Source organism: Trachypithecus francoisi, unplaced genomic scaffold (assembly GCF_009764315.1).
Source record: "Trachypithecus francoisi isolate TF-2019V2 unplaced genomic scaffold, Tfra_2.0 Lachesis_group17, whole genome shotgun sequence".
Lineage (NCBI taxonomy): Eukaryota > Metazoa > Chordata > Mammalia > Primates > Cercopithecidae > Trachypithecus > Trachypithecus francoisi.
In genome coordinates, this window is record NW_022681462.1 from 36,291,304 (window position 1) to 36,318,101 (window position 26,798).

At 41.7% G+C, this 26,798-nt stretch overlaps 1 protein-coding gene across 2 annotated transcripts in view; it reads left to right on the forward strand.

The window, feature by feature from the left end:
• KCMF1 (potassium channel modulatory factor 1) overlaps window positions 1-26,798 on the forward strand; it is an 85,795-nt gene that overhangs the window by 36,096 nt on the left and 22,901 nt on the right. For both annotated transcript variants that reach the window (XM_033175279.1, XM_033175278.1), the window contains exon 2: window positions 21,115-21,282. In XM_033175279.1, coding sequence (XP_033031170.1) covers window positions 21,115-21,282 — 168 coding nt within the window. The remainder of the gene's footprint in view (window positions 1-21,114; window positions 21,283-26,798) is intronic.

The window sequence follows — 26,798 nt, forward strand, 5'->3', positions numbered from 1 at the left end:
TAAAGTGTTATAAGTATTTATGATCAAATTTACAGTGTGTTCCACTTTCCCCTGTTTATAGTTTCACTTTACCTATATTGCTTAGAAAGGCCTTACCCACTAAATATTCTCATTTTCTTATAAGAAGTGTATGTCTTTTTAAAAAATCTAAATAATATTTGCCATTTTAAAGACATATGGCCAGCCAGTTCTTTTCTTTGAGAATGGAATTTTTATGTATGTGTGTGAAATGTGTCATAACATTTAGAAGAGTGTACAAAAGTATGTATCCAGTAAAAAGAATAAAACAAACGTCCACACATCCACTACTCATATTAAGAAATAGAACATCTCAGCCAGATGCAGTAGCTCACGCCTGTAATCCCAGCACTTAAGGAGGCTGAGGCAGGTGGATCATCTGAGGTCGGGAGTTCGAGACCAGGCTGACCAACCTGGAGAAACCCTGTCTCTACTAAAAACACAAAATTAGCTGGGCACATGCCTGTAATCCCAGCTACTCAGAGGCAGTAGAATTGCTTGAACCTGGGAGCCAGAGGTTGCGGTGAGTCGAGATGGCACCACTGCACTCCAGGCTGGGCAACAAGAGCGAAACTCAGTCTCAAAAACAAAGAAATAGAACATCTCATCCACATGTCCATAACCACTAACTGGATCTTCGTTTCGATAATCCTCTTCCCTTTTTGTGCAGGTTTACTCCCAATATATCCATTTCTATCTGAGCCACATATTGTTTGGTTACGAAACATGGAATAGCAAGCCCAGGCCTCACCATGTGAGGAAAGAGCAGTTTGCACTATCAGGGGGAAGCCCTTAGAAGAGAAGCTGAACAGAGTCTACCTTCAGCTTCCCTGAGTTTCTAAGAGTCTGAAGAAATCATTGGGCAAGGTTGCAAATGCACCTTGGAAACTCAGGACCCAACATATATGGAGCGTTTAGCGGGATTATTGTGTGGACCAGCTTGGTGGTAGTCAGAGGACTGCTCTTCACTTGGCCCACCTCCAGCTCCCAGGAACAGGTCAGAGTGGGACACTCTCATGGGGTGAAATGAGATCAACTGAACCTTTTTACTTGAGGGAAGAGCAGGAACTTCAACATCACTTGGGCAAGACCAGCCAAGTTCAGATAAGATGTGGGTACTGGACCCCAGGTACCATTGTGTCCTCAGGTTACAAAGAAAATGTATGATATTGTATGATTTTATGTATGTATGTGTAATTAATTCTTGTTGTAGGTGCTAGTTGTGTTGTTGTTGTTGTTGTTTTGAGATAGAGTCTCTTGTCGCCCAGGCGGGAGTGCAATGGCGTGATCTCACTGCTACCTCCCCCTCCCGGGTTCAAGCAATTCTCCTGCCTCAGCCTCCCAAGTAGCTGGGATTACAGGCACTGCCACCACGCCCAGCTAATTTTTTGTATTTTTAGTAGAGACGAGGTTTCACCGTGTTGACCAGGCTGGTTTTGAACTCCTGACCTCAAGTGTTCCACCCATCTCAGCCTCCCAAAGTGCTGGGGTTACAGGCGTGAGCTACTGCACCCAGCCGCTAGTCATGTTCTATAAAGTTTACATGAACACCAAGTTAGCAATTACTGAACCTCTGTTCCTAGAGGAAATTCAGGTTGAGGTTCCTCTGAGCCTCTGGTTATAACATTTTTATCGATGGATCAATACATAACCTTGTTTTATGTGTATTTCTGCTAAAATATATATTATGTATTGTATTACATATAAAATACAGTACAATATATATAAAAATATATATATATAGTTGATTCATTAACATTAAACTGAAGGCCAGCAACACTATAACTCATGCTTGATACATGTGTTTTCTCTGTAAGCCTCATGTCAACCTTGTGGTGGTGAGGAACACAGCAGCTTTTCAGCACTACACTTGGGAGCCATTTAAATTAGTGAAACCACCAAGAAACACAAAAAGATGAAAACATGGGACTAAACAGACCATGAAAACGACACTTGTTTACAAAATGAGAGCTGAAACAAGAAGGCAGAGCATTGCTTTGTTGGACCTGAGCTGGAAACATGCATATCAAGCCACTCAGCTTTCATGCTGCTCTGTGCCTGTTTCAATCACTCACTGGAAAGACTGAAAGCACTGCAAGTATTGATGTGTACTTTTTTTTTTTTTTTTTTGAGACAGGGTCTTGCTTTGTCTCCCAGGCTGAAGTGCACTGGCTAAATCTCACCTCACTGCAACTTCTGCCTCTCAGGCTCAGGCAGTCCACCCCCAATCAGTCTCTCAAATAGCTGGCAATTTTTTGTAGATAGGAGGTCTCACTATATCACCCTGGTTGGTCTCATATTCTTGGGCTCAAGCAGTCTTCCCACCTTGGCCTCCCAAAGTACTGGGATTGTAAGTGTGGACCACCACCCCCAGTACTTTTGTATGTATATGTTATGGTTTGGCTCTGTATCCCCACCCAAATCTCATCTCAAATTGTAATCCCCATATGTCAGTGGAAGGTGATTGAATCATGGGGGTGGACTTCCCCCTTGCTGTTATCAAGATAATGAGGTCTGGTTGTTTGAAAGTGTGTGGCACTTCCCCCTTCACGCTCGCTCTTTCTCCTGCTCCACCATTGTGAAGTGGGTGTCTGCTTCCCCTTCACCTTCTGCCATGATTGTAAGTTTCCTGAGGCCTTCCAGTCATGCATGCTTCCTGTTAAACCTGCAGAACTGTGAGTCAGTTAAACCTCTCTTCTTCATAAATTACCCAGTCTTGAGTAGTTCTTTGTAGTAGTGTGAAAATGGACTAATATAGAAAATTGGTGCCAAGAAAGTGGGGCATTGCTGTACAGCTGCCTTTTCAGTGGGGCATTGCTGTACAGGGGCCCTTTCAGCCTGGCAACTCCTATTCTCTCTTCTGGAAAGTTTTCTTGAATTACTCTGTTGATTATTTCCTCCCTTCCGTTTTTCTTACTTTGAGGATATTGAAGCTTCTAGAGTAGGGTTCCACTTTTCTTCTGTGTTCTAATTTCTGTCCCTTTCTGTCTTCCCCCCTCCTCTTCTTTCTTTTTTCTGTTTCTGGAAATGATTTACTTACTTAATCCCTCTGTTTTCAATAAAATATGTGCTTTATTCTGTTTTCAATGATGTCTTGAGTTCTTAGGGGTCAGAGACCCTCTTTAATGAATAAACTTCTACTTTCCACTTGAAGTGCAGCATAATGTTAAAGAAGCAACTTAGAGATTTAACTGCTTCTTAAAGACCTTTTATCCATCTTCTATCCTTCAGCAGTTCTTCACCCTAACCAGGGTTCCAGCAATGTTGCTGCCAGTCCCAGACATTTTGTTGAATTTGCTTTGTAAATTGGTTTGTTTCTTAGCTATCCCCTTTGCCCATACTGGGATTCAGCTCTTTCCAATCTCCTAATTCAGTTATCTAATTCTGCTTTTCAGCATCCAAAATTGTATTCATCTTGTTTCTTTTATTCTCTTTATCCTTGTGAAATTGTCTTTTATTTCAATTTCATTACAAAATTTTAAGAGTTTCAAGAAGCAACAAAATGAGATCTTACTTTAAGACCATTCTAGATCAGGCGCAGTGGCTCACCCCTGCAATCCCAGCACTTTGGGAGGCTGAGGCGGGATCACTTTAGGCCAGGAGTTCAAGACTAGACTGGGCAACGTAGTGAAACCCCATCTCTACTAAAAATACAAAAATTAGCTGGGTGTAGTGGTGCACCTGTAACCCCAGCTACTTGGGTGGCTGAGGCATGAGAATCGCTTGAACCAGGGAGGCAGAGGCTGCAGTGAGCCTAGATCGCCTCACTGTACTCCACCCTGGGTGACAGAATGAGACTGTCTTCAATAAAAAAGACTGTTCTAGACATCATTTTCACAAAATTATGGCTCCGTCTCTCAAATGCCATTGTCCAGTGCACCACTGTCCAATGCAGCAGCCATTAGCCACATGAGCACTTGAAATGTGGCCAATGCAATTGAGGAACTGAATTTTTAGTTTTATTTAATTTTAGTAGGTTACATTTAAATAATGACATGTGCCTAGTAATACTTCTAGTATCAGTGAAGTAAGAAGTTGGAATGTAATTTCTAGTCAATCGGTCTACCACAAGGAAGATTTTTTTTTCTGTTTCCTTCTTCTGATGTATGTATTCCTTTATATCAGTATGGAGTCGTGGATTCCTGTGCTATTCAGTGAGTTATAATCTATTACGGTTTTTTTTGTTTTGTTTTGTTTTGAGACGGAGTCTTACTCTATCATCAAGCTGGAGCGCAGTGGCATAATCTCAGCTCACTGCAACCTCCACCTCCCGGGTTCAAGTGATTCTTCTCCCTCAGCCTCCTGAGTAGCTGGGACTACAGGTGCACACCACCATGCCCAGCTAATTTTTGTATTTTTAGTGGAGATGGGGTTTCACCATGTTGGCCAGGATGGTCTTGTGATCCGCCCACCTCGACTTCCCAAAGTGCTTGGATTACAGGCATGAGCCACCGTATCCGGCCAGTCTGTTACTTTTATTATTTATCCTGATGCTCAAATTGTCCAGGTTTGGCTGGTGAAACCCCTTTAAAGTTTCTTCTGTGTACTTTTGATATGTCCCCATCATTCTTCCTCAGACATTTCTAGATGATTCATTTAGAACTGGATATATTTACAGGCTCATGTATTTGCCCTGCCCAGCCCATAGAATCCTTCATTTCTGTGAGGAGCCCTGATTCCTCTTAGTGGAGGATGCTGTTTAGACTTACTTGGTACTTGGTTGGTAAACTTGTTGTATCACTGCTTCTAGGCCCTGTCACCTGACAAGGCATTTTAATTGCTAATGGCTATTATTGGACAGTATAGATGTTAAAACCATCATTGCAAAAAAGGAAAAACAAGTTACTAGAATTTAGGAGTTCAAAGTCTCACCTGCACATCTCCGCACAGTTGGCATTTGGCCTTCTGAGCAGGATGCAACTAGCTGGTGATAAGAGTGCCCGAAGATGCTAGTGTTGGAGCTCTGAATGGAAGAAGCCCTGCTGCTAGAAGGATGCTGACCTCTTCCCATTTTTTTCTCTCCCTGTGAAGCCTCTCATGGGCACAGTGTAAACCAGAAGTAAGCTGCTAAGGGATTCTGAATAAATGAGTTGGCACTTCCTAGACCATGGTTTCTCATCCTTGGCATCGTAGACATATTGGGCCGGGGGCTGTCCTGTGCTTTGTAGGATGTTTAGTAATATTCCTAGCCTCCACCAAATTGATGCCAGTAACCCTCCCTGTCCCACTAATAGAACTGAGAGTGTCTCCATGCATTGCTAAGTGACCCCTAGGGGGCAACATGGCACCATTTCCTAGACCCAGCAGAGCAGGCTTGGACCCATTTCCTAGACCCAGCAGAGCAGGCTTGGAGCTGAGAAACGGTAGTACTAACCAACCATCAACCTACTTTACTTCAAATGTTCTTGAAATGTAGAGGAAGGGCAAAAGGATTATGTTTATGGGCCTATGATGGTCCTGTAATGTAGAGAGATGATGCTTTTTCTTTTTTTCATTGACCAGGAAAGCAAAGATCAGGTAAGCAGTCTCTTTATAGACAGGCAAGATTCAAATCCTGATAAAGTTGATATTTACATGCTCTTAAAGTGTGTTGTTGAATTTTCTGAGTTGGAGTTATTGCCATACTGTTTTTACACGAGTGAACTGTTTTTTGTGTGTTGCATTTCAGTCATTCTTGATGCATTATTAACATGAATGCATTTTCTGGATGGTGCCGTGCTAGGGTCATACTGCTCAGGCTCATGGCTACACATTGTAAGTGGAGGAAAGAAGAAATGAATATTAAAGCCAGTGTTTAAAAACTTTTAAATTTTGGCTGGGCATGGTGGCTCACGCCTGTAATCCCAGCACTTTGGGAGGCTGAGGCAGGCAGATCACAAGGTCAGGAGATCGAGACCATTCTGGCTAACACAGTGAAACTAATTTTTTAGTCTCTATTAAAAAATACAAAAAATTAGCCAGGCGTGGTGGCGGGCGCCTGTAGTCCCAGCTACTCAGGAGGCTGAGGCAGGAGAATGGCGTGAACCCTGGAGGCGGAGCTTGCAGTGAGCTGAGATCGGGCCACTGCACTCCAGCCGGGGCGACAGAGCGAGACTCCGTCTCAAAAAAAAAAAAAAAAAAACTTTTACATTTTGTGTAATTATACTGTGTTTGTATACCTTGGTTTATTTGAGATTCACTTCAAATTGTATAAGCACTATCCATTTTCCTCATTTTATCTTTATGCTTAGTCCCTTCCTTCTTCCTTTTCCATACTACCATATATCACTCTTAGACAGCCTCTCTCAGAGAAAGTCTCCCAAAGATCAGCTCATCCTAACCAACTGTTTACTGTACCTTTCAGCTCGCATGTCTCATCACCTCAAACCAAACACATCTAAAATCAGACTCGCATGCCTCCTAAACTAGACATAAACCACACCTCTTTTCCCCCAGGGCTAGGGTATTCTCTATACTTTGTATTAATTATTCCTACTCCTATCCAGAGTTTGGTGTTTGTTGGAGGTCCCTTTATTTTGAAATCCCTGAAGAAACTGGCGCAGACATAAAGAAATGTAATTTAACAGTTGAAGGTAGGATTTTGGAGGACTTGCTAACATTTTAAATTGGTTAGCCTGCAAAACAGGGGAAAGTGACTTAATTCATGTCTGTGGTGACTTTTTGAGACTGTATTTAGAATAACTGCTCTGTATGTAGAGCACATTAGAACAAAGGGACCTGAAGTTGTATTTCAGTGTCTTAGAGAGGACTTCAGGAACTGCTTGGTATGAAGAGTTGTGTCAGGGTGAGTCTGTTGTACTTCCCCAACTAGAACAAGTCACTTTCGTCATTTTTATATGTTTAGCTGTGTTTCTGTAGATCTCTATCCCTTAGTCTTCATACTGTTTTAAATGCTTATTTACTTATTCTCCATTTAGGCTCTAAGCACTAAGTGGGTATTACAAGTGCTCAAAAATTTTGGTTGTTAGAAATAGTAATGTTAAGTCAATGAGAAATGGTCTTAAAATACAGATCCAGGGCAGATCTTTTCCCACCTCAATACAAGGAGCTGTCATGTGCCTTACTTGACTGGGAATCTGTCACAAATACATGTGCAGACATTTCTAGTTTAGATAACATTAAAAAAAAATTTAGCAAACAGTATGTTTTCTGCTCCCTCCTTACACATCTTGTGGTACATTAAGGATTTCCAGTTTTCCTTTCCCACAAACAGTTGCAGAAAGTCAGTATAAGAGTGTTTAGGCCGGGTGCAGTGGCTCATGCTTATAATCCCAGCACTTTGGGAGGCCTAGGTGGGCGGATCACGAGGCCAGGAGTTCCAGACCAGCCTAGCCAGCATGGTGAAACCCCGTCTCTACTAAAAATACAAAAATTAGCCAGGCATGGTGGCATGTGCTTGTAATCCCAGCTACTCAGGAGGCTGAGGTAGGAGAATCACTTGACCCCTGGAGGCAGAAGTTGCAGTGAGCCCAGATTGCGCCACTGTACTCCAGCCTGGGCGACAGAGCAAGTGGGGTGGGGGAGGGGAGACATTAAATGTGTTTCCCCCCTTTCATTGTTTGAAATGACATTATTCTCTTACGTGTAGTGTGTCTTTTCAGGCCAGAGGTCACCTGTTGCTGTGCATACATTATTAGCCAAGTATATGATGGGAAGGCTTTCTAAACAACTCTTACACTCTGTTTTCAATGCCCAGTGGTACACAGTCTTTTGCATTGCCTGTAAGTTGTATCTGTAATTTTCAAAAAGTTGAGAAAACACTACATTAGAGTAAGAACTTAAAATAGCGACTTTAAGTAGAGCTTTGTTTGGTGATAAACCTCTGAAAATAAATATCTGTAAGCACCTGCCTCAAGAGTAATTCCTCAATTTCAGGATTTCATTCCAGAGAAGTTAGGTAATTGGTAGAATCTTCTTAAAAAATAAGTCAAGGGAAAAACAATAAACAAGGCATGAAATATATATCTCCATATCGTAATAAATACAGTTCTGAAGGCATCTACTTCTGGGGAAAAAAAGATTATTATCAAAAGATATGCTTCAGTAGGCAACCCTTAATCACTGGTTTGCCTCTTAATGACTCTGCCTTTGGAGCATATTACTTAGTGCCTGTGTGCCTCCGTTTATCCACCTGTAAAATAATCAACAGTTCGGTGACTAAGTCTTTAGCAGATTAAAAATCATCACCTTCCCTTAAAAGAGCTCTTTTTTGGGGAAAGTTGGAGCCTAAACCAAGCTCTCGCTGCCTTACTCCCACAGACCTGTCTGCAGAATTTTCAAAACAGAGCAGTTTCTATCTAGTGTGCATTGTTTAAAGCAACTAAACTGAATTGCAAATGTATATGGAAATACTGGTGTGTGTGTGTGTGTGTGTGTGTGTGTGTTTAAAATAGAGATGAAGTCTCGCTATGTTGCCCAGGCTGGTCTCAAACTCCTGGACTCAAGCAGTCCTCCCACCTCAGCCTCCCAAAGTGTTGAGATTACAGACATGAGCTACCTCACCTGGCATTATTTTTGGTTTTTACATATAAACTCTTTATCACAAAACCATGGCTGACAGGATTCATTTCTTCAAAACCTGTTTCCCACTAACCACCTGTTAAAACTTGCAACCTAGTTCTCCTGGGCTGTTGTTGCCACCTGGTGGCTTACTCCTGGAGGTATTTGGTATAGTATTTTTGATCTACTTAATTTTTTTTTCCTCCTATAGAAAACAAGTACTTGTTCAGGGCCTTCTTTTTCCCCCCTCTACTTTCATTATTCAGTGATTCTTATATCATGAAGTCTGTTACAGAGGTTGCAGTGAGCCAAGATAGCGCCACTGCACTCCAGCCTGGGCGACAGAGTGAGACTCCATCTCAGAAAAAAAAAGTCTGTTATAGACACACATTAATCCCCTCCCCCTTTCCCTTCTCTCTTTTTGAGCTCTTATCTAATTACCCTAGGAAAACATCCCCTTCTTTTCATTTACTTCATTCATTCAATAGATATTATTGAATTCCCACATTGTCCCAGGCACTGTTTATCCACCTCCTCTTCCTTCATTTTATGAGTCAGAAAACAGCTCTAATCATGGCAGAGTATAATAGTAGATTGAGTAATATAGAAGCTTCTCTATTTCCAGATAAGAGGCTCTGAAAGGCTGTTCCTAAGCTCACTCATGAGCAAGTCCATTGTTGCTAAGATAAGTTTCTGTTTTCAAAACAGGGATGCATTTCTATGAACAAATAAAAGAGTGTAGATCAGTTCTTTAAAATCAGGCAAACCAGTCAGTTATTCCAGAGAGGACCAAGTTCCTCTATACTGAAAACTTTTAGAAATGAATTAATTGTCCCTCTTTCAAAAAGTTCATAAAGAACTCTTTAAATACAATATTTCACCCATTTTTCTATTCACTTTGTTGGGCAGATTTGAACCAGCTTTAAATCAGCTATAGCCACAAAAGAAGTTTTATCACTTTCCACCTACCTCATGACTTTGTGAAGATTGGCAAAGTAATATATGTAAGTCATTTGGTACATAATTAAAAGTGAAGGAACTTGCTATTAAACCACTAGAGGGAACTCTGTGTGGCAAGAATTTTTATTCACTGTTGTATCCTCAGCAAATATTTTTGTTCACTGCTGTATCTAGGCATATAATAGATAATAAATAATGAAAGGATGGGTGGATTCTCCTTGTTATTACGTATCACAGAACTTGCAGAATTCCACCTGGGGAAAAAAAAAAGTAGAAAAGCCAATTTCCAGTAAGAAAGGGTTGTTTTAAATGTTTTAAATGCTGAATGAACATACAGTTCATTCAAGTAAGACTACTGTGTGAGGAGTACACATTGCAAAACCTACTTACTGAGCTTCCCGGTTCTCTTTCTTCTGGATCTTGCTTCTGGATCATGCTTTCCCCCTTTTTCATTTCTCTTTCTCTGCTGTGGAATCTCTTTAGCTATAGGTTTACTCTTGAAGAATCTGTTTGAACGGATCTCAATACCCCATTTCTCCTCTTGAGTCTGTCCCTTAAACACAGGGCATAGGTTTTTAAAAATACGCATATACAGAGTTATATGTATGTTTAATAGACCTTTTTATTCTCTTCCTATTTCTAAAAATAACTAAGGAAAGCTCTTAAAAAAAAAAAAGAAACAGACAAATCCTACAGTTTCTTTTTGTTTTGGCAAGGGATGATTTATATTTCCTCTGTGATTCTTAAGTAGAAGATGAAAAAACTCTCCACTCCTAACGTAGGCTCCCAGTTTATGAAGCATTATAAACTTTGTCTTAGATTTCCTTCCTCCAGCAGTTTCACATCTGGAAGTATCCTTTGACCGTTTTCTTTAAGCAAAATAATTCTGGTTACTTCTGCTTTTCATTGAGTTACTTACACTATAGTTTGTCTTTTTTTTTTTTTTTTTCTGAGACAGAGCCTTACTCTTTCACCCAGGCTGGAACACACTGGCACAATTTTGGCTCACTGCAACCTCCACCTCCCGGGTTCAAGCAATTCTCCTGCCTCAGCCTCCCAAGTAACTGGGATTACAGGCACACGCCACCACACCCAGCTAATTTTTGTATGTTTAGTAGAGACGGGGTTTCACAATGTTGGCCAGGCTGGTCTCGAACTCCTGACCTTAGGTGATCCTCCCACCTCAGCCTCCCAAAGTGCTGAGGAGATTACAGGCATGAGCCACTGTGCCCAGCCTAGTTCATCTTTTTTACTTGGTTTTGTGTTCATCTGAGATCCTCTTCTAAGGGTTGCACAATTTTTCAACTGCTTAAATGCAGAGTCTCTTCTTGGAGATTATCTATCATTTAATAGTATTGTTCTTTGTGCAGTTCTCAGTGTCAAAATGATACAGCCTATATGATACATACCCTTTTTTCAAAAAAGTCACACTTGGAGAGATGCATGGACCTTGAAGAGACAATACACAGACATTTCACAGAAGTAGAAAAGAGGCCTTCCCTCTCTCCACCGCCCCCCTCCCCCCTCCCCCAATCACATGGTAGCTAGAAGTCAAAATTGGCTGTCAATGGCAAGTGCTGTATAATCCCAGGCCTTCAAATTCCAGATGAGGTCGACTTCCTTTTGTATTCTTTTTTCCCTGTGTTTCTTGAAGGTAACTTCCCCTTTGTTGACCTTTTCTTTCCCATCAACTCTCTATTCCCTAGCTAAAAACTAATTTTATTAAAAAGTAAAAGGTATACCAACCTGAGATTTTTCTCCTTTAAAAAGCTGTAAACGAATATTAGAAACCTCTTGGGTTTTTTGTTGTTGTTGTTGTTGTTTTTAAATAAGAAAGAAAAGACTGCATATTATTTCAGTGGCTTTTTAAAAATGTGTTCCGAGGCCGGGCGCAGTGGCTCAAGCCTGTAATCCCAGCACTTTGGGAGGCTGAGACGGGCGGATCCCGAGGTCAGGAGATCGAGACCATCCTGGCTAACACGGTGAAACCCCGTCTCTACTAAAAAATACAAAAAAAAAAAAAACCTAGCTGGGCCAGGTGGTGGGCGCCTGTAGTCCCAGCTACTCCGGAGGCTGAGTCAGGAGAATGGCGTAAACCCGGAAGGCGGAGCTTGCAGTGAACTGAGATCCGGCCACTGCACTCCAGCCTGGGCAACAGAGCGAGACTCCGTCTCAAAAAAAAAAAAGTGTTGCCACTAGAGGGCATCCTTTTCTCCTTAAAATTTTAGTTCATAGCTTTCGTTTGTTTTACAGAACTTCTAAATATACAAAACAATGAGAAAGGATGGGGGATTACAAATATAACACCTTAACCTTATAATGTAGCTTGTCCAAGTTACCATTTTACAAACTAGTGATTTCTCAACTTCTTTATGACACAGTATGACTAAGCTAGATTTTTTTTTTTTTTTTTTTTGGAGACGGAGTGCCGCTCTGTTACCAGGATGGAGTGCAGTGGCACGATCTCAGCTCACTGCAACCTCTGCCTCCCGAGTTCAAGCGATTCTCTTTCCTCAGCCTCCCGAGTACCTGGGATTACAGGCACGCACCACCAGGCCCGGCTAATTTTTGTATATTTAGTAGAGATGGGGTTTCGCTGTGTTGGCCAGGCTGGTCACGAACTCCTGACCTCAGGTGATCTGCCCTCCTCGGCCTCCCAAAGCCCTGGGCTTACAGGCGTGAGCCCCCGTGCCCAGCCGTGACTAACCTAGATTATTCAGTGATGGGTTGCACATGTTATTATTTGATTAACTCAGTTTTTGCAGAATATATGTAGTGTAAGGTAAATGAAACCTAAATGTTTTTTAATGTAATGGATATCAGTGCTATCTAGACAACTAGTGGTTATTCAGCTATGCCTCTCAAGGCATTATTTTACAATATTTGAACTCTTGTTTCTGTTATAATACTTTTCAGAACTTTGATTTGATTTTTTTTTTTTTAGACGGAGTCTTGCTCTGTTGCCCAGGCCGGAGTGCAGTGGCGTGATCTTGGCTCACTGCAACCTCCACCTCCCAGCTAATTTTTGTATTTTTAGTAGAGATAGGATTTCATCATGTTGACCAGGCTGGTCTTGAACTCCTGACCTCAGGTGATCCACCGTCCTCAGCCTCCCAAAGTTCTGGGATTACAGGCGTGAGTTACCACGTCCAGCCAGAACTTTGATTTTTTAATATCTTAAATACAGTGTACTGATACCTCATCAGAAGCAACTTCATTCTTCCTGTGAAGGAATTGATCGTTTTACATATGCCATGTATCTGTTCTGTTTCAGATTTCTCCGACTTCCTGATACCAGGTAGAATCACTATTGTTAACCAAGGGACTGCAGCAAAGAGCTAGCTTATTTCCTCCCATAGGAACGTTCGATTACTTGTAGTTGACAGTAGTGGAGCAGGTTTTGTTAGTCTGTGTCATAAAATGATACAAATTCTGACAGATATACTTAGGAGGTCCTCTGTATTGAGTGAGAGTCATTCTAAGGGGGACAGTGTGCTACTATTGAGAAATTGAAAAAGTCTGTGCTTCTATACTTTTATTTAGAGACTTAGGTGGTATGGAATGTTCTATAAAATTAAATATTAACTTCAACAAGTTTATGACAACAGAAGGAATTAAAGGACAGAGCTTTCGTAAACCAAACAATGAGAAAGGATGATAGCAGACTATATGGAAAAACTGTTATAAAACATTTTTACTTACCTCAACTTCTTATTCATAGTATGCTAATCAGCAAAAAACCCTCTGTAGCATGCCTGCCACAGAGATTATTAATAAAGTGAATCTTACGTTGTAAGAAGCCCTGCTGTAAACTTACCTAAAGTTTGACTTAAGTATTTTATATATATGTATGATGTATCTGTATTTGAAATACTGATCTTGAATCATAAAAGGCCTTTCAATATTTGAGAAGCTAAAAAATAAATATTACAGAAATGATTTCATCACAAATAGATAGTAAATTTAAACAAACAAACCCTGTTTCCTTTTTAAAGGGCTTACAGTTACGGAACTCTAGCTGGGTTTAAGTGAAGCCTGAGGCTACCACCCCCTATCCCTTATGTGAACCAGTTAGGTAGCTTTGAATTAAATCACAAGAGTAGAGTGAGCAAGGGATAAGTATCAGCATCTTTTTACTGAAAGATACAGTGTTTATCAATATCACCATGCAAAGTTGCCTTAAGCTTTGTTCATCCATACTTGCCAGTAGGCATCCCCACCTCAAAAAGAGAAGGCAGGCCTACAGAATAATGTCAGGCTACACACCAAAAAGTTCAGAGCTGGGTTTACCTTCCTGGCACCTAAATTCACGGTACAATTGTTTGTCAATATTATTAAACCATCATACCATCATATTAAACTTTCATTTGTGAACCTAAATAGGTATCGTAGGTATCCCCCCCCCCATTCATTATTTTCAGTGTTGTGCTTAAAGCATCATCATGCATGAAAGCTATTTTTGTTTGAGATAGGGTCTCACTCTGGCACCCAGGCTGGAGCGCAGTGGCACAATCTCCACTCACTGCAGCCTCAACCTCCTAGGCTCAAGTGATCCTCCTACCTCAGTCTGAGTAGTAGGGACTGTAGGCGCTCACCACCACACCTGGCTAATTTTTGTATGTTTTTTGTAGAGACGGGGTTTCTCCATGTCTCCCAGGCTGGTCTCAAACACTCTGCCCGCCTTGGTTTCCCAAAGTGTTGGTATTGATTACAGGCCTGAGCTGCTGCGCCTGGCCTGGAAGCTATTTTGAATAAGCAAATTTTTAAGTATTCCGTCTCTTTGCTCAAGTATCTTTTTTAGTAATACTTCTTTGCCCACGCTGTCCTTCACTGGTTTATGTTTCTCCATAGCACTTACTTCCACCATGCTCTGCAATTTTTTTTCTTTTTTTGGAGTCAGGGTTTGCTGTGTCTGCAGGCTAGAGTGCAGTTGCATGAACATAGTTCACAGCAGCCTTGACCTCCTGGGCTGAAGCAATTCTCCCACCTCAGCCTCCTGAGAAGCTGGGTCTGCAGGCACGCACCACCACACTTAGCCAACTTTTATTTTTATGCTTGTCTTCACGCACTAAATGTTAGTTTCTTGGGGGCAGGGCTTTGTTTTGTTCATTGCTGTATCCTCAGCATCTAAAACATACTACATATTAGATAATCAGTATTTGTTGAATTTGCTGAAAAATTGCCACCATGATGCCATCATTTGGCTGTCATTGAAGTTGATCAGGGAGTCTCACTGCAGCTTTTGAGATCAAGGATCTCGAAGGATATTTTGAAAACTAATTTAAAAGGTTGTGTATATTATTACTGAGATCAAATTGTATTCTAGGAAAGTAATAAAATAATCTTATAGCTCACGCCTGTAATCCCAGCACTTTGGGAGGCCGAGGTGGGCGGATCACGAGGTCAGGAGAACAGGAACATCCTGGCCAATATGATGAAACCCTCTCTCTACTAAAAGTACAAAAATTAGCTGAGCGTGGTGGTGGGCACCTGTAGTCCCAGCTACTCGGGAGGCTGAGGCAGGAGAATGGCGTGAACCCAGGAGGTGGAGTTTGCAGTAAGCCGAGATCGTGCCACTGCACTCCAGTCTGGGCGACAGAGCGAGACTCTGTCTCAAAAAAAAAATCTTACTGCATCTGAATAAGGTAATATTACCACTTTAGAATTTAGGACTTTCATATCTTTTTTTCCTCATTTGATTCTCATTACAAACTTCATAGATGAAGAAAGATTGAGCAGAGAACATTAAGTGATTTGTCTAAGTGATTATTGTTAATGGCTAAGTAATAACAGGGAATTCCATTTTTTTGTTTCGTTTTTTTTTGGTTGTTGTTTTTGTTTTTTTTTTTTAGAAGAAGTCTCGCTCTTGTGCCCCAGGCTGGAGTGCGATGGTGCGATCTTGGCTCACTGCAACCTCTGCCTCCCGGATTCAAGCAATTCTCCTGCCTCAGCCTCCCGAGTAGCTGGGATGTGGCTGCCACCACGCCCAGCTAATTTTTGTATTTTTAGTAGAGATGGGGTTTCACCATGTTGGCCAGGCTGGTCTTGAACTCCTGACCTCAGGTGATCCTCGGCCTCGGCCTCCCAAAGGTCTGGGATTACAGGCGTGAGCCACTGCACCTGGCCTGATTTTTTTTTTTTTTTTGGTGTTTTTTGTTTTTTAATAAAAACATTCAACAAACATTTAAGAATCTACAACCTAGGCCGGTCTCAGTGGCTCATGCCTGTAATCCCAATACTTTGGGAGGCTGACACAGGCAGATTGCTTGAGTCCAGGAGTTCGAGACCATCCTGACAAAAATTATGCGGGCATGGTGGCACACACCAGTAGTCTCAGCTACTCAGGAGGCTGAGGTAGAAGGATTGCTTAGACCCAGGAGGTCGAGGCTGTAGTGAGCCAAGATTATGCAACTGCATTCCAGGCAGGGTGACAGTGAGACCTTGTCTCAAAAAAAAATCTACAGTCTGCCAAAACTATGTTAGTTTTCTGGTTTTCCACCTTGAACTGACAGCCCAAAGGTTGTTGTAAACAATTCCAGCTTTGCTTTATGTTTTTGTTTTTTGTTTTTTTGTTTGTTTGTTTGGAAGGAAGGAAAGAACTTTTAAAAATAAAATATTGGTTGGATATATGAGAATTTTCATAAAATAAATGCAGAGGAGAAGAATGGTACTACAGATCCTCTTGGCCAGATGTAAAAATGTTACATTTCAAGATCCCTAAAAGCTTCACACACTCATCTCCTCATCCCCTTAACCCCCAGAGGGAACCACTGACCAAAATTTTATCATTCCCTCATTTTCCTTTTATAGTTTTACTACATGTTTGATTTTCTAAACTAGATACTGGTTTTCAACTTTATACTATATGTATTCTTTGAGACTTCCTTTCATTCATCTGAGGCAGATGTTCTTACCTGTTGCTTTGATTCATTCTTTTTCCAATTCATTCTGTGCATATTGAACTGTTGAGCTTTTGAATCTGAATAGTCTTTTTTTTTTTTTTTTTTTTTTTGAGACAGAGTCTCGCACTTTTCACTCAGGCTGGAGTGCAGTGGCGTGATCTCGGCTCACTGCAAGCTCTGCCTCCTGGGTTCATGCCATTCTCCTGCCTCAGCCTCCCGAGTAGCTGGGACTACAGGCGCCCGCCACCATGCCCAGCTAATTTTTCTTTGTATTTTTAGTAGAAACGAGGTTTCACCGTGTTAGCCAGGATGGTCTCAATTTCCTGACCTCATGATCCGCCTGCTCGGCCTCCCAAAGTGCTGGGATTATAGGCATGAGCCACCACGCCCGGTCCCTGAATCGCCTTTTTAAAATTCAGTTACAAAAACTGCCATCAACATTCTTCCACATTCTCTAGGTGCACACAGACAAAAGATTCCCCCTGGGAACGTATTTAAGAGTGAAATTATGGTATCATAGGAGGTATATGTGTTTAACTTGACTAAAATATGAACAAATTTTTCAAAGTGGTTGTGCTGATGTACACTCCCACCAGCAGGGTATAAGCACCTCTGCTGCCCTTTATCTTCATTAACACTTGACATCATGAAACTTGTGGTTTCTTACCAGTTTGGTAAATGTAAAATGCTAGCTCACGGATGTTAATCATGCACTTCTTTGATGACTAATGAGACTGAGCATCTTTTCATATGTTTACTGGACATTTATGTTTGTTGTTCTTTGAGTGCCCTTTGGTAAGTTTCTCTATTTTTCTATTGAGCGTTCATCGTTTACTTACTGATATGTAAGAGTTCATAATGCATTGTGAATCCAAACTTTTGTCTGTCATGTATGTTGTACATTTCACCAGTTTCTGAGCCTTGTATTTTCAATCAGTGTAGGCTGTTAAAAGATGAAGAAAAAGTCTTAACATAGTTGGATTTATCTCTTACTTTTTGATTTCGAGTGTGTGTGTGTTTGAGAAAGAGAAAGAAAGATTTAAGAAATTGTGTTCTACTTTAGGCTGATAAAAATATTCTATATTGTCTTCTAGAGATATTTTTCATTGTTCTTTTGAATCTGTGTTTAAACCATGTGGAATTGATTTTTTGTGTGTATGGGATATGGGGAAGAGATCTAATTCTGTTTTCCCCACATGTGGATTATCACCTGTTCAGCACTATTTATTGTCCACTCCCTTCTTTTCTCAGTGTTCTTTAGTGACCTTGCTGTCGTAAAACAGATTTCAACCTCTCCTTCTGGGCTTTCCATTCTATTCCATAGGCCAGTTTGTCTCTACGCTGGTGCCATTCTTTCTTATTATAGTTATTATAGCTTTATAATTTGTTATTGTATTACTTACTATTTATTAGTGTAGCTCTCTCTATATACAAAACAAGTCCCTCTATCTCATTTTTCTTGGGAGCATCTTGACTGTCCTTGGCCCTTTTTGTAACTTGTATCAGCGTTTGAGTCAGCTTACCATGTCCAACAAAAAAATTCTTTTTAAATTTTGGTTATAATTGTATTGAATCCACAAATCAGTTGACATTTTATTATGAACCTTCCAGTCCATGAAGTTGGTATCTGTATTTTTTAAAGTCCTTTAGTGTCTTTGAATACATTTTTATTCATTTGCTTCATAAAAGGCTACCTATCTTTAGTTAGATTTATTCAGAGGCACTTTTTAAAAATGCTGTTGCAAATGGCATTTTTTTTATTGCAGTAAAATATACATAGCATAAAATTTATTTTAACCCCTTTTAGGTGTACAATTCAGTAGCATTAAGTATATTCACATTCTTGGAACCATCACCACTCTCCATCTCCAGAATTCTTCCATTATCCCAGACTTCAAAACTCCCTACCCACTAAACTGTAACTCCCCATTCTCCCTTTCCTCCAGCTTCTGGTAACCACTGTTCTATTTTCCTTCTCTGTGATTTGACACATCTAGATGGAGTCATAAATGACATTTTTTTGGTTTTTTGAGTTGGAGTCCTGCTGTGTCACCCAGGCTGGAGTGCAGTGGCTCAATCTTGGCTCACTGCAACCTCTACCTCCTGGGTTCAAGTGATTCTCTTGCCTCAGCCACCTGAGTAGCTGAGATTACAGGCACACACCACCATGTCTGACTACTTTTTTTGTAATAAATGAGATATTTTTAATAATATGTTTTTCTGTCTGTTTTGCAGTGAAGAAATACAATCAGTACTTTATTTAAATGGTCTCTATCTAACAGCCTTGCTTACTACTTAATTCTAATAACTTAGCTGTTTTTGGATTTGCAGCATAAACAGGCATATCACATGTGAATAAAACTATGAAACCCACCTACTGAATTTTAAATGTTAACTCTCTCTTTTTTTTTTTTTTTTTTTTTTGAGATGGAGTCTCGCTCTGTCGCCCAGGCTGGAGTGCAGTGGCATGATCTCGGCTCACTGCAACCTCTGCCTCCTGAATTCAAACCATTCTTCTGCCTCAGCCTCCCAAGTAGCTGGGATTACAGGCGCCCACCACCATGCCCGGCTAATTTTTGTAATTTTAGTAGAGATGGGGTTTCACCATGTTGGCCAGGGTGGTCTCAAACTCCTGACCTCAGGTGATCCGCCTGCCTCAGTGTACCAAAGTGCTAAGATTACAGGTGTGAGCCACTGTGCCTGGCGTATTTTAACTTTTTTTTTTTTTTTTTTTTAAACAAATAGAGATGAGATCTCTCTATGTTACCTTGGCTGGTCTTGAACTCCTGGTCTCAAGCAGCCCTCTTGTCTCAGCCTCCCAAAGTGTTGGGATTACAGGTGTGAGCTATGACACCCAGCCCTGTTCAGGCTTCTTTCTTTCCTTTATTATTATTATTTGTCTGTTTTTTTCCAGACAGGGTCTTGTTCTGTTCCCAAGCTGGGGTGCAGTAGTATGATCATGGCCCACTGCAGCTTCGAGCTCCTAGGATCAAGCATTCCTCCCACCTCAACCTTCCAGGTAGCTAGGGCTACAGGCACAGGCCACAATGCCCAGCTAATTTTTAAATTTTTTGTAGACAGGATCTCTCTATGCTGCCCAGGCTGGTCTTGAACTCCTGGCCTCAAGCCATCCCTTTGCCTTGCCTTGCCAAAGTGCTTGGGATTACAGGTGTTAGGCACAACACCCAGTTGTTTCTTTTAACAGGTTAAGAATTATTTGATATCCATTTCTGATATGAACTCATGACTGATTCTGCTGCTCCTGCTAGTTCTTTCTGATGGTGCTTTGCTTTTTTGTATTTTATGATTTAAATTATGAACTTATTCCTTGGATGTTAATATATGCCAGATGCTTGCTGTCAATTCTAATTTAAGACTACTTAAAATTCTTGACCCAAGGTCTTTGGAACCATTTGATAGAATTTGGGCTATAAACCCATGAGGACTGGTTTGTGGTTATGGCTTTTTGTTGTTATTTTGTGCCCCCAGGGCAGGGGCTTTCACTAGGGTAATTTTTGTAATCCCCTAGGGAGGATTTCTAGCCCACCCATGCATTGTGAGAGTATATTAGGATCTTGGTTTTATGAGGAATCTTCTGTTAATTATCCCACCTTCAGTAGGCCTTTGTCCTGTAATGCTGTGGAACTTAAGCTTAGATTTTTACCTGCTTTGGCAAATACCCTCATGGTGAAAAGCCCTCTTTAGTGCTTCCAGTCAGTCACCAGTCCCTCTTCGTCTTGGTTTTTACCTTCTTGCTGGCTTATCAAGGCTTTTTTTTTTTTTTTTTTTTGAGGTGGAGTCTCGCTCTGTCACCCAGGCTGGAGTGCAGTGGCTTGGTCTCGGCTCACTGCAACCTCCGCCTCCCGGGATCAAGCGATTCTCCTCCCTCAACCTCCGGAGTAGCTAGGATTACAGGTGTTTGCCACCAAGCCCAGCTCATTTTGTGTGTGTGTGTGTGTGTGTGTGGTGTGTGTGTGTGTTTTTAAATAGAGACGGGGTTTCACTATGTTATCCAGGATGGTCTCGATCTCCTGACCTCGTGATTCGCCCACCTCGGCCTCCCAAAGTCCTGGGATTACAGGCCTGAGCCACCATGCCTGACCTATATCAAGGCATTTTTTAAGGGGGGAAAAGGGTGATTACATTGTGTCAGTCATTTTACTTTATTTAATTTTAAGTGGTTTTTTGTTTGTTTTTAGTTTTGGTTTTTTTTTTTTGGTTTGTTTTTGTTTTTTTTTTTTGAGATAAAGTCTTGCTCTATTGCCCAGGCTGGAGTGCAGTGGCACGATCTCAGCTCACTGCAACCCCACCTCCTGGGTTTAAGCAATTCTTGTGCCTCAGCCTCCCAAGTAGTTGGGATTACAGGCACCCGCCACCAAGCCCAGCTAATTTTTGCATTTTTAGTAGAGACGGGGTTTCAACATGTTGACCAAGGCTGGTCTTGGAATTCTGACCCCAAGTGATCCACCCGCCTTGGCCTGCCAAAGTGCTGGGATTACAGGCATGAGCCACTGCGCCCAGCCTGTATCAGTCATTTTAAATTATTTTCATCTGGAGTATATAAATCAGAGTAATGAATCCAGCACATGGCTAAAAATTCCCGTATCATTTTACTAAGTCATTTCTAGTCATTTTGGAAAGGACATGTGGGGTTAAATGAGTACCTGAAACATTCATAAAAATGAAATCGAGTGGACTTTATAACTGGTAACGAAAGATATTTCTTTTTTTATAGGTGTCAGCTGTGATGCATGTTTAAAAGGAAATTTTCGAGGTCGCAGATATAAGTGTTTAATTTGCTACGATTACGATCTTTGTGCATCTTGTTATGAAAGTGGTGCAACAACAACAAGGCATACAACTGACCACCCAATGCAGTGCATATTAACAAGGGTAGATTTTGGTAAGTAATTAAAAATTTAATGAATTACATCATTTGGAATTGTATGTACATGTGAAGAAGTAAAGGCGAAGTGTTCTAAAACTCCCCAGCAGCATACCATGAGGCCCCAGATTCATTAAACATGAAATAAATCTTACCTTTTTTTTTTTTGGGAGATGGAGTCTCACTCTGTCACCCTGGCTGGAATACAGTGGCGCAACCTTGGCTCACTGCAACCTCCACCTCCCTGGTTCAAGCAATTCCCCTGCCTCAGCCACCCAAGTAGCTGGGATTACAGGCGCACACCACCACGCCTGGCTAATTTTTTTGTATTTTAGTAGAGACAGAGTTTCACCATGTTGAGCGGACTGGTCTTGAACTTCTGGCCTTAGGTAGTCCATCCACCTCAACCTCCCAAAGTGCTGGGATTACAGGCGTGAGCCACCGTGCCTGGCTTTTTTTTTTTTTTTTTGAGATGGAGTCTTGCCCTGTCGCCTAGGCTGGAGTGCAGTGGTGCGACCTCAGCGCACTGCAACGTCCACCTCCCAGGTTCAAGCGATCCTCCTGCCTCAGCCTCCCGAGGAGCTGGGATTATAGGCGTGCACCACCGTGCCCGGCTAATTTTTTGTATCTTTAATAGAGATGGGATTTCACCATGTTAGCCACGCTGGTCTTGAACTCCTAACCTGATGATCCACCTGCCTCAGCCTCCAAAGTGCTAGGATGACAGGCATAAGCCACTGCGCCCGGCCTTACTTTCATATACCAAGTAATTCTGTCTGTTCGTCTTAATCATAGTTTACTTGTTTAAAAAAACCATTCAGAAATACACACCACTGACAAGGTATGAAATAGAAGAGTGCTTCAGTAAAGAAGAAATATGGTCTATCTTTTGTTCTTGCTATTAACACACAATAGCTTTTTTTTTCTTTTTTTTTTTTTTTAAAGTCAGAGTCTCACTTTGTCACCCAGACTGAAATACAGTGGCCAGATCTTAGCTCACTGCAACATCTGCCTCCTGGGTTCAAGCAATTCTCGTGCCTCAGCCTCTTGAGTAGCTGAGACTACAGGTGTGTGCCACTGTGCCCAGCTAATTTTTTTGTATTTTTAGTAGAGATGAAGTTTCACCATGTTGGCCAGGCTGGTCTTGAACTCCTGACCTCAAGTTATCCACCTGCCTTGGCCTCCCAAAGTGCTGGGATTACAGATGTGAGCCACCATGCCTGGCAGTAATAACTTTTGTAATGACCAGAAAGCAGCTTGTTGGCTGGGTGTGGTGGCTCACACCTGTAATCCCAACACTTTGGGAGGCTTAGATGGGCAGATCACTTGAGTCCAGGAGTTTGAGATGAGCCTGGGCAAGGTGGCGAAAATTCTGTCTCTGCACCCACCCCTCAAAAATACAATAAATTAGCTGGATCTAGTGGCACACATACATCTGTGGTCCTAGCAACATGGGAGGCTGAGACGGGAGGATCACTTGAGCCCAGGTGGTCAAGGCTGCAGTGAACCCTGATTGTGCCACTACACTCCAGCCTGGGCAATAAAGCAAGACGCTATCTTAAAAAAAAAAAAAAAAAAAAGATTGTTTCTACAGTTGATTAGAAGACATTGTAAGAAAATATATAAATGTTTCATGCTATAATTTTTATTCATTTATTCATTTATGTATTTATGTATTTATTTATTTTTTGAGTGCAGTGGCCGGATCTCAGCTCACTGCAAGCTCCGCCTCCTGGGTTTACGCCATTCTCCTGCCTCAGCCTCCCAAGTAGCTGGGACTACAGGCGCCCGCCAACTCGCCCGGCTAGTTTTTTGTATTTTTCAGTAGAGACGGGGTTTCGCCATGTTAGCTAGGTTGGTCTCGATCTCCTGACCTCGCTATCCACCCGTCTCGGCCTCCCAAAGTGCTGGGATTACAGGCTTGAGCCACCGCGCCCGGCCTATTTATTTATTTTTTGAGACAGAGTTTCACTCTTCTCACCTAGGCTGGAGTGCAGTGGCGCCATCTCGGCTTACTGCAACCTCCACCTCCTGGGTTCAAGCGATTCTCCTGCCTCAGCCTCCTGAGTAGCTGGGATTACAGGTGCCTGCCACCATGCCCAGAAAATTTTTGTATTTTTGGTAGAGACAGGGTTTCACCATGTTGGCCAGGCTGGTCTTGAACTCCTGATCTCAGGTGATCCACTTGCAGGCCTCCCCGGGTGCTGAGATAACAGACATCAGCCACCACACCTGGCTTCATACTATAATTTCTTACCTAGCCCCACACTTTTTGTCCTTTTTATTTCAGCCATCCTAGTAGGCGTAAAGTAGTATCTCAGGTGGTTTTGATTTATATTTATCTGAAATATAAATTATGAGCATATTTTCTTGTGCTTATGGGCCATTTGTATATCTACTCTGAAGAAATACCTAGATCCTTTGCCCATTTTTTAATTGGATAATATGTCTTTGTTACTGAATTGTAATAGTTTTTTATTCCATAGATAAGTGTTTTTATCTGATAGATGATTTGCAAAAATTTTCTCCCATTCTGTGGGTTGTGTTTTCACTTTCTTTTTTTTTTGAGACAGAGTCTCCCTCTGCCACCCAGGCTGGAGTGCAGTGGCCGGATCTCAGCTCACTGCAAGCTCCGCCTCCCGGGTTCACGCCATTCTCCTGCCTCAGCCTTCCGAGTAGCTGGGACTACAGGCGCCCGCCACGTCGCCCGGCTAGTTTTTTGTTTTGTTTTTTTTTTTTTGTATTTTTTAGTAGAGACGGGGTTTCACAGTGTTAGCCAGGATGGTCTCGATCTCCTGACCTCGTGATCTGCCCGCCTCGGCCTCCCAAAGTGCTGGGATTACAGGCTTGAGCCACCGCGCCCGGCGTGTTTTCACTTTCTTGGTGGTGTGCTTTGAAGCACAAAAGTTCTGATTCTGATAATGTCCCATTTATGTATTTTTTCATTTGTTGTGCATTTGGTGCTGTATCTAGAAAATCACTGCCTAATTCAAAGTCACGAAGATTTAAACCTATGTGTTCTTCTAAGAGTTTTATAGTTTTAGCTCTTATATTTAGATATATGACCCATTTAGAATTAATTTTTATATATGGAATGAGGTAAAGCGCCAACTTTATTCTTTTGCATGTGAATATTCAGTTGTCCCAATATCTTTTGTTGGAAAGACTATTCTTTATCCAATGCATTGTCTTGGCACTCTTGTTAAAAATAGGTTGACTGTAAATGAGGGTTTATTTCTAGACTCTCAATCTATTCCATTGATCTATATGCCTGGTGTTTTTGTTTTATTTTGACACAGTCTCACTTTGTCACCCAGGCTGGAGTGCAGTGGTGTGATCTTGGCTCACTGCATCCTCTGCTTCCCAGGCTCAGGCAGTCCTCCACCCTCAGCCTTCCAAGTAATTGGGATCACAAGTGGAAGCCACCACGCCTTGCTGATTTTTTAAATTTTTTGTGGAAATGGGGTTTCGCCACATTGCCCAGGCTGGTATCAAACTCCTGAGCTCAACGTGATCTGCCCGCCTCAGCCTCCCAAAGTGCTAAGATTACAGGCGTGAGCCACCGTGCCAAGCTATATGTCTGTCTTTATGCCAGTACTACACTGTCTTGATTTCTGTAGCTTCATAGTAAGCTTTGAAATCAAGAAGACTAAGTCTTCCACCTTTGTTCTTTTTCAAGATTATTTTGGGTATTTTGTGTCTCTTTCCTTTCTGTATTTTAGATTCAGCTTGTCGGTTTCTGCAAAGAAGCCAACTAGGATTTTGAATGGAATTATGTCGAATCTGTAGATTAGCTTGGAGAGTACTGCCGTCTTAATAATACTAAATCTGCTGATCCATGAACATGGGATATGTTTCCATTTATGTAGGCCTTTAATTTATTTTGACAAAGTTTTGCAGTTATCACAGTATGAGTTTTGCACTTCCATTAAATTTATTCCTAAGAATAGATGGTCCCCAGTTTATGATGGTTCAGCTTATGATTTTTTTATCTTATAGTGGTGCAAAAGCAATATACGTTCAGTAGAAACAGAACTTTAAGTACATACAACCATGCTGTTTTCATTTTCAGTGCAGTCTTCAATAAATTCATAAAATAGGCTTCATTTTAGGTGATTTTGCCCAACTGTAGGCTTACATGAGTGTTCTGAGCACATTTAATGTAGACTAGGGGAAGTGGGCATGTGTAAAGAGGCCAAACAGTTGTAAGTGACAGACAGCCTCTCTTTAAAATAACTCACTCTCAAGGGAACTAATTCAATCCTGAGAGAGCGAGAATTCACTCCTGACAAAGGCATGAATACCTCTTAACAACCTTATCATCTCCTAAAGACACCACCTTTCACCACCACCACATTGGAGACGAAGCCACAGCATGAGCTTTGGCGGGGACAAACCATATTCAAACCATAGCAATTACCTAATGGAAAAAATAGACTTATTCCTTGAGATAAACTTATGAGGTGAACAAATTATTCCCACAGACTACTGGTTAGTTTTCCAGTAAACCAGTTGGGCGAAATACTTTGTGACAGGCCAGGCGTGGTGGCTCATGCCTGTAGTCCCAGCACTTTGGGAGGCGGAGGTGGGAGGCCTGGGAGTTCAAAACCAGCCTAGGCAACATGGTGGGACCCCATCTCTACCGAAAAAAATTTTTTTTAATTACCGGGTATGATGGCACACACTTGTAGTTCAGTTATGTTGGAGGCTGAAGCAGGAGGATCATTTGAGCCCAGATACTGAGTCTGCAGTGAGCTGTGATCATGCCACTGTGCTCCAGCCTGGGCGACATAGTAAGACCTTGTCTCAAAAAAACCTTTTTGGCTGGGCGCGGTGGCTCAAGCCTGTAATCCCAGCACTTGGGGAGGCCGAGACGGGTGGATCACGAGGTCAGGAGATCGAGACTATCCTGGCTAACACGGTGAAACCCCGTCTCTACTAAAAAATACAAAAAACTAGCCGGGCGTGGTGGCGGGCGCCTGTAGTCCCAGCTACTCGGGAGGCTGAGGCAGGAGAATGGCTTGAACGCGGGAGGAGGAGCTTGCAGTGAGCTGAAGTGAGCTGAGATCCGGCCACTGCACTCCAGCCAGGGCGGCAGAGCGAGACTCTATCTCAAAAAAAAAAAAAAAAAACCTTTTTAATGTTGTTGGTAGTATCTTAAGTTAGCATTGTCCTCCATGCTCTGAGAGCAGCGTGTTCTATAGACAGCTAACTACGTCTGGCAGTTCTTGTATTGATCATGGTTGTCTGTCTCTCCCTCTGAGCACATTTGTCCTTGTTACTTGGTAGACCCTCCTGATTTTTTCTGTTGATACCAGTGTTGCCACAGTGTATACAGATAAGGAAAAAATAAATTACAATAAAATTAGAGCCAGATGTAAAATGACCAATGTTTCAAATAAGTGAAGGAGGATGGAATTGTTTGCTTCGTTCTCTCTTAAGGCTATATATATAGTAGCTATCTGGGGAAGGAATTTTGGAGGAATAACATGGAGTCCTCATGGGAATAAGGATATTACAAATGTAAACAGGTA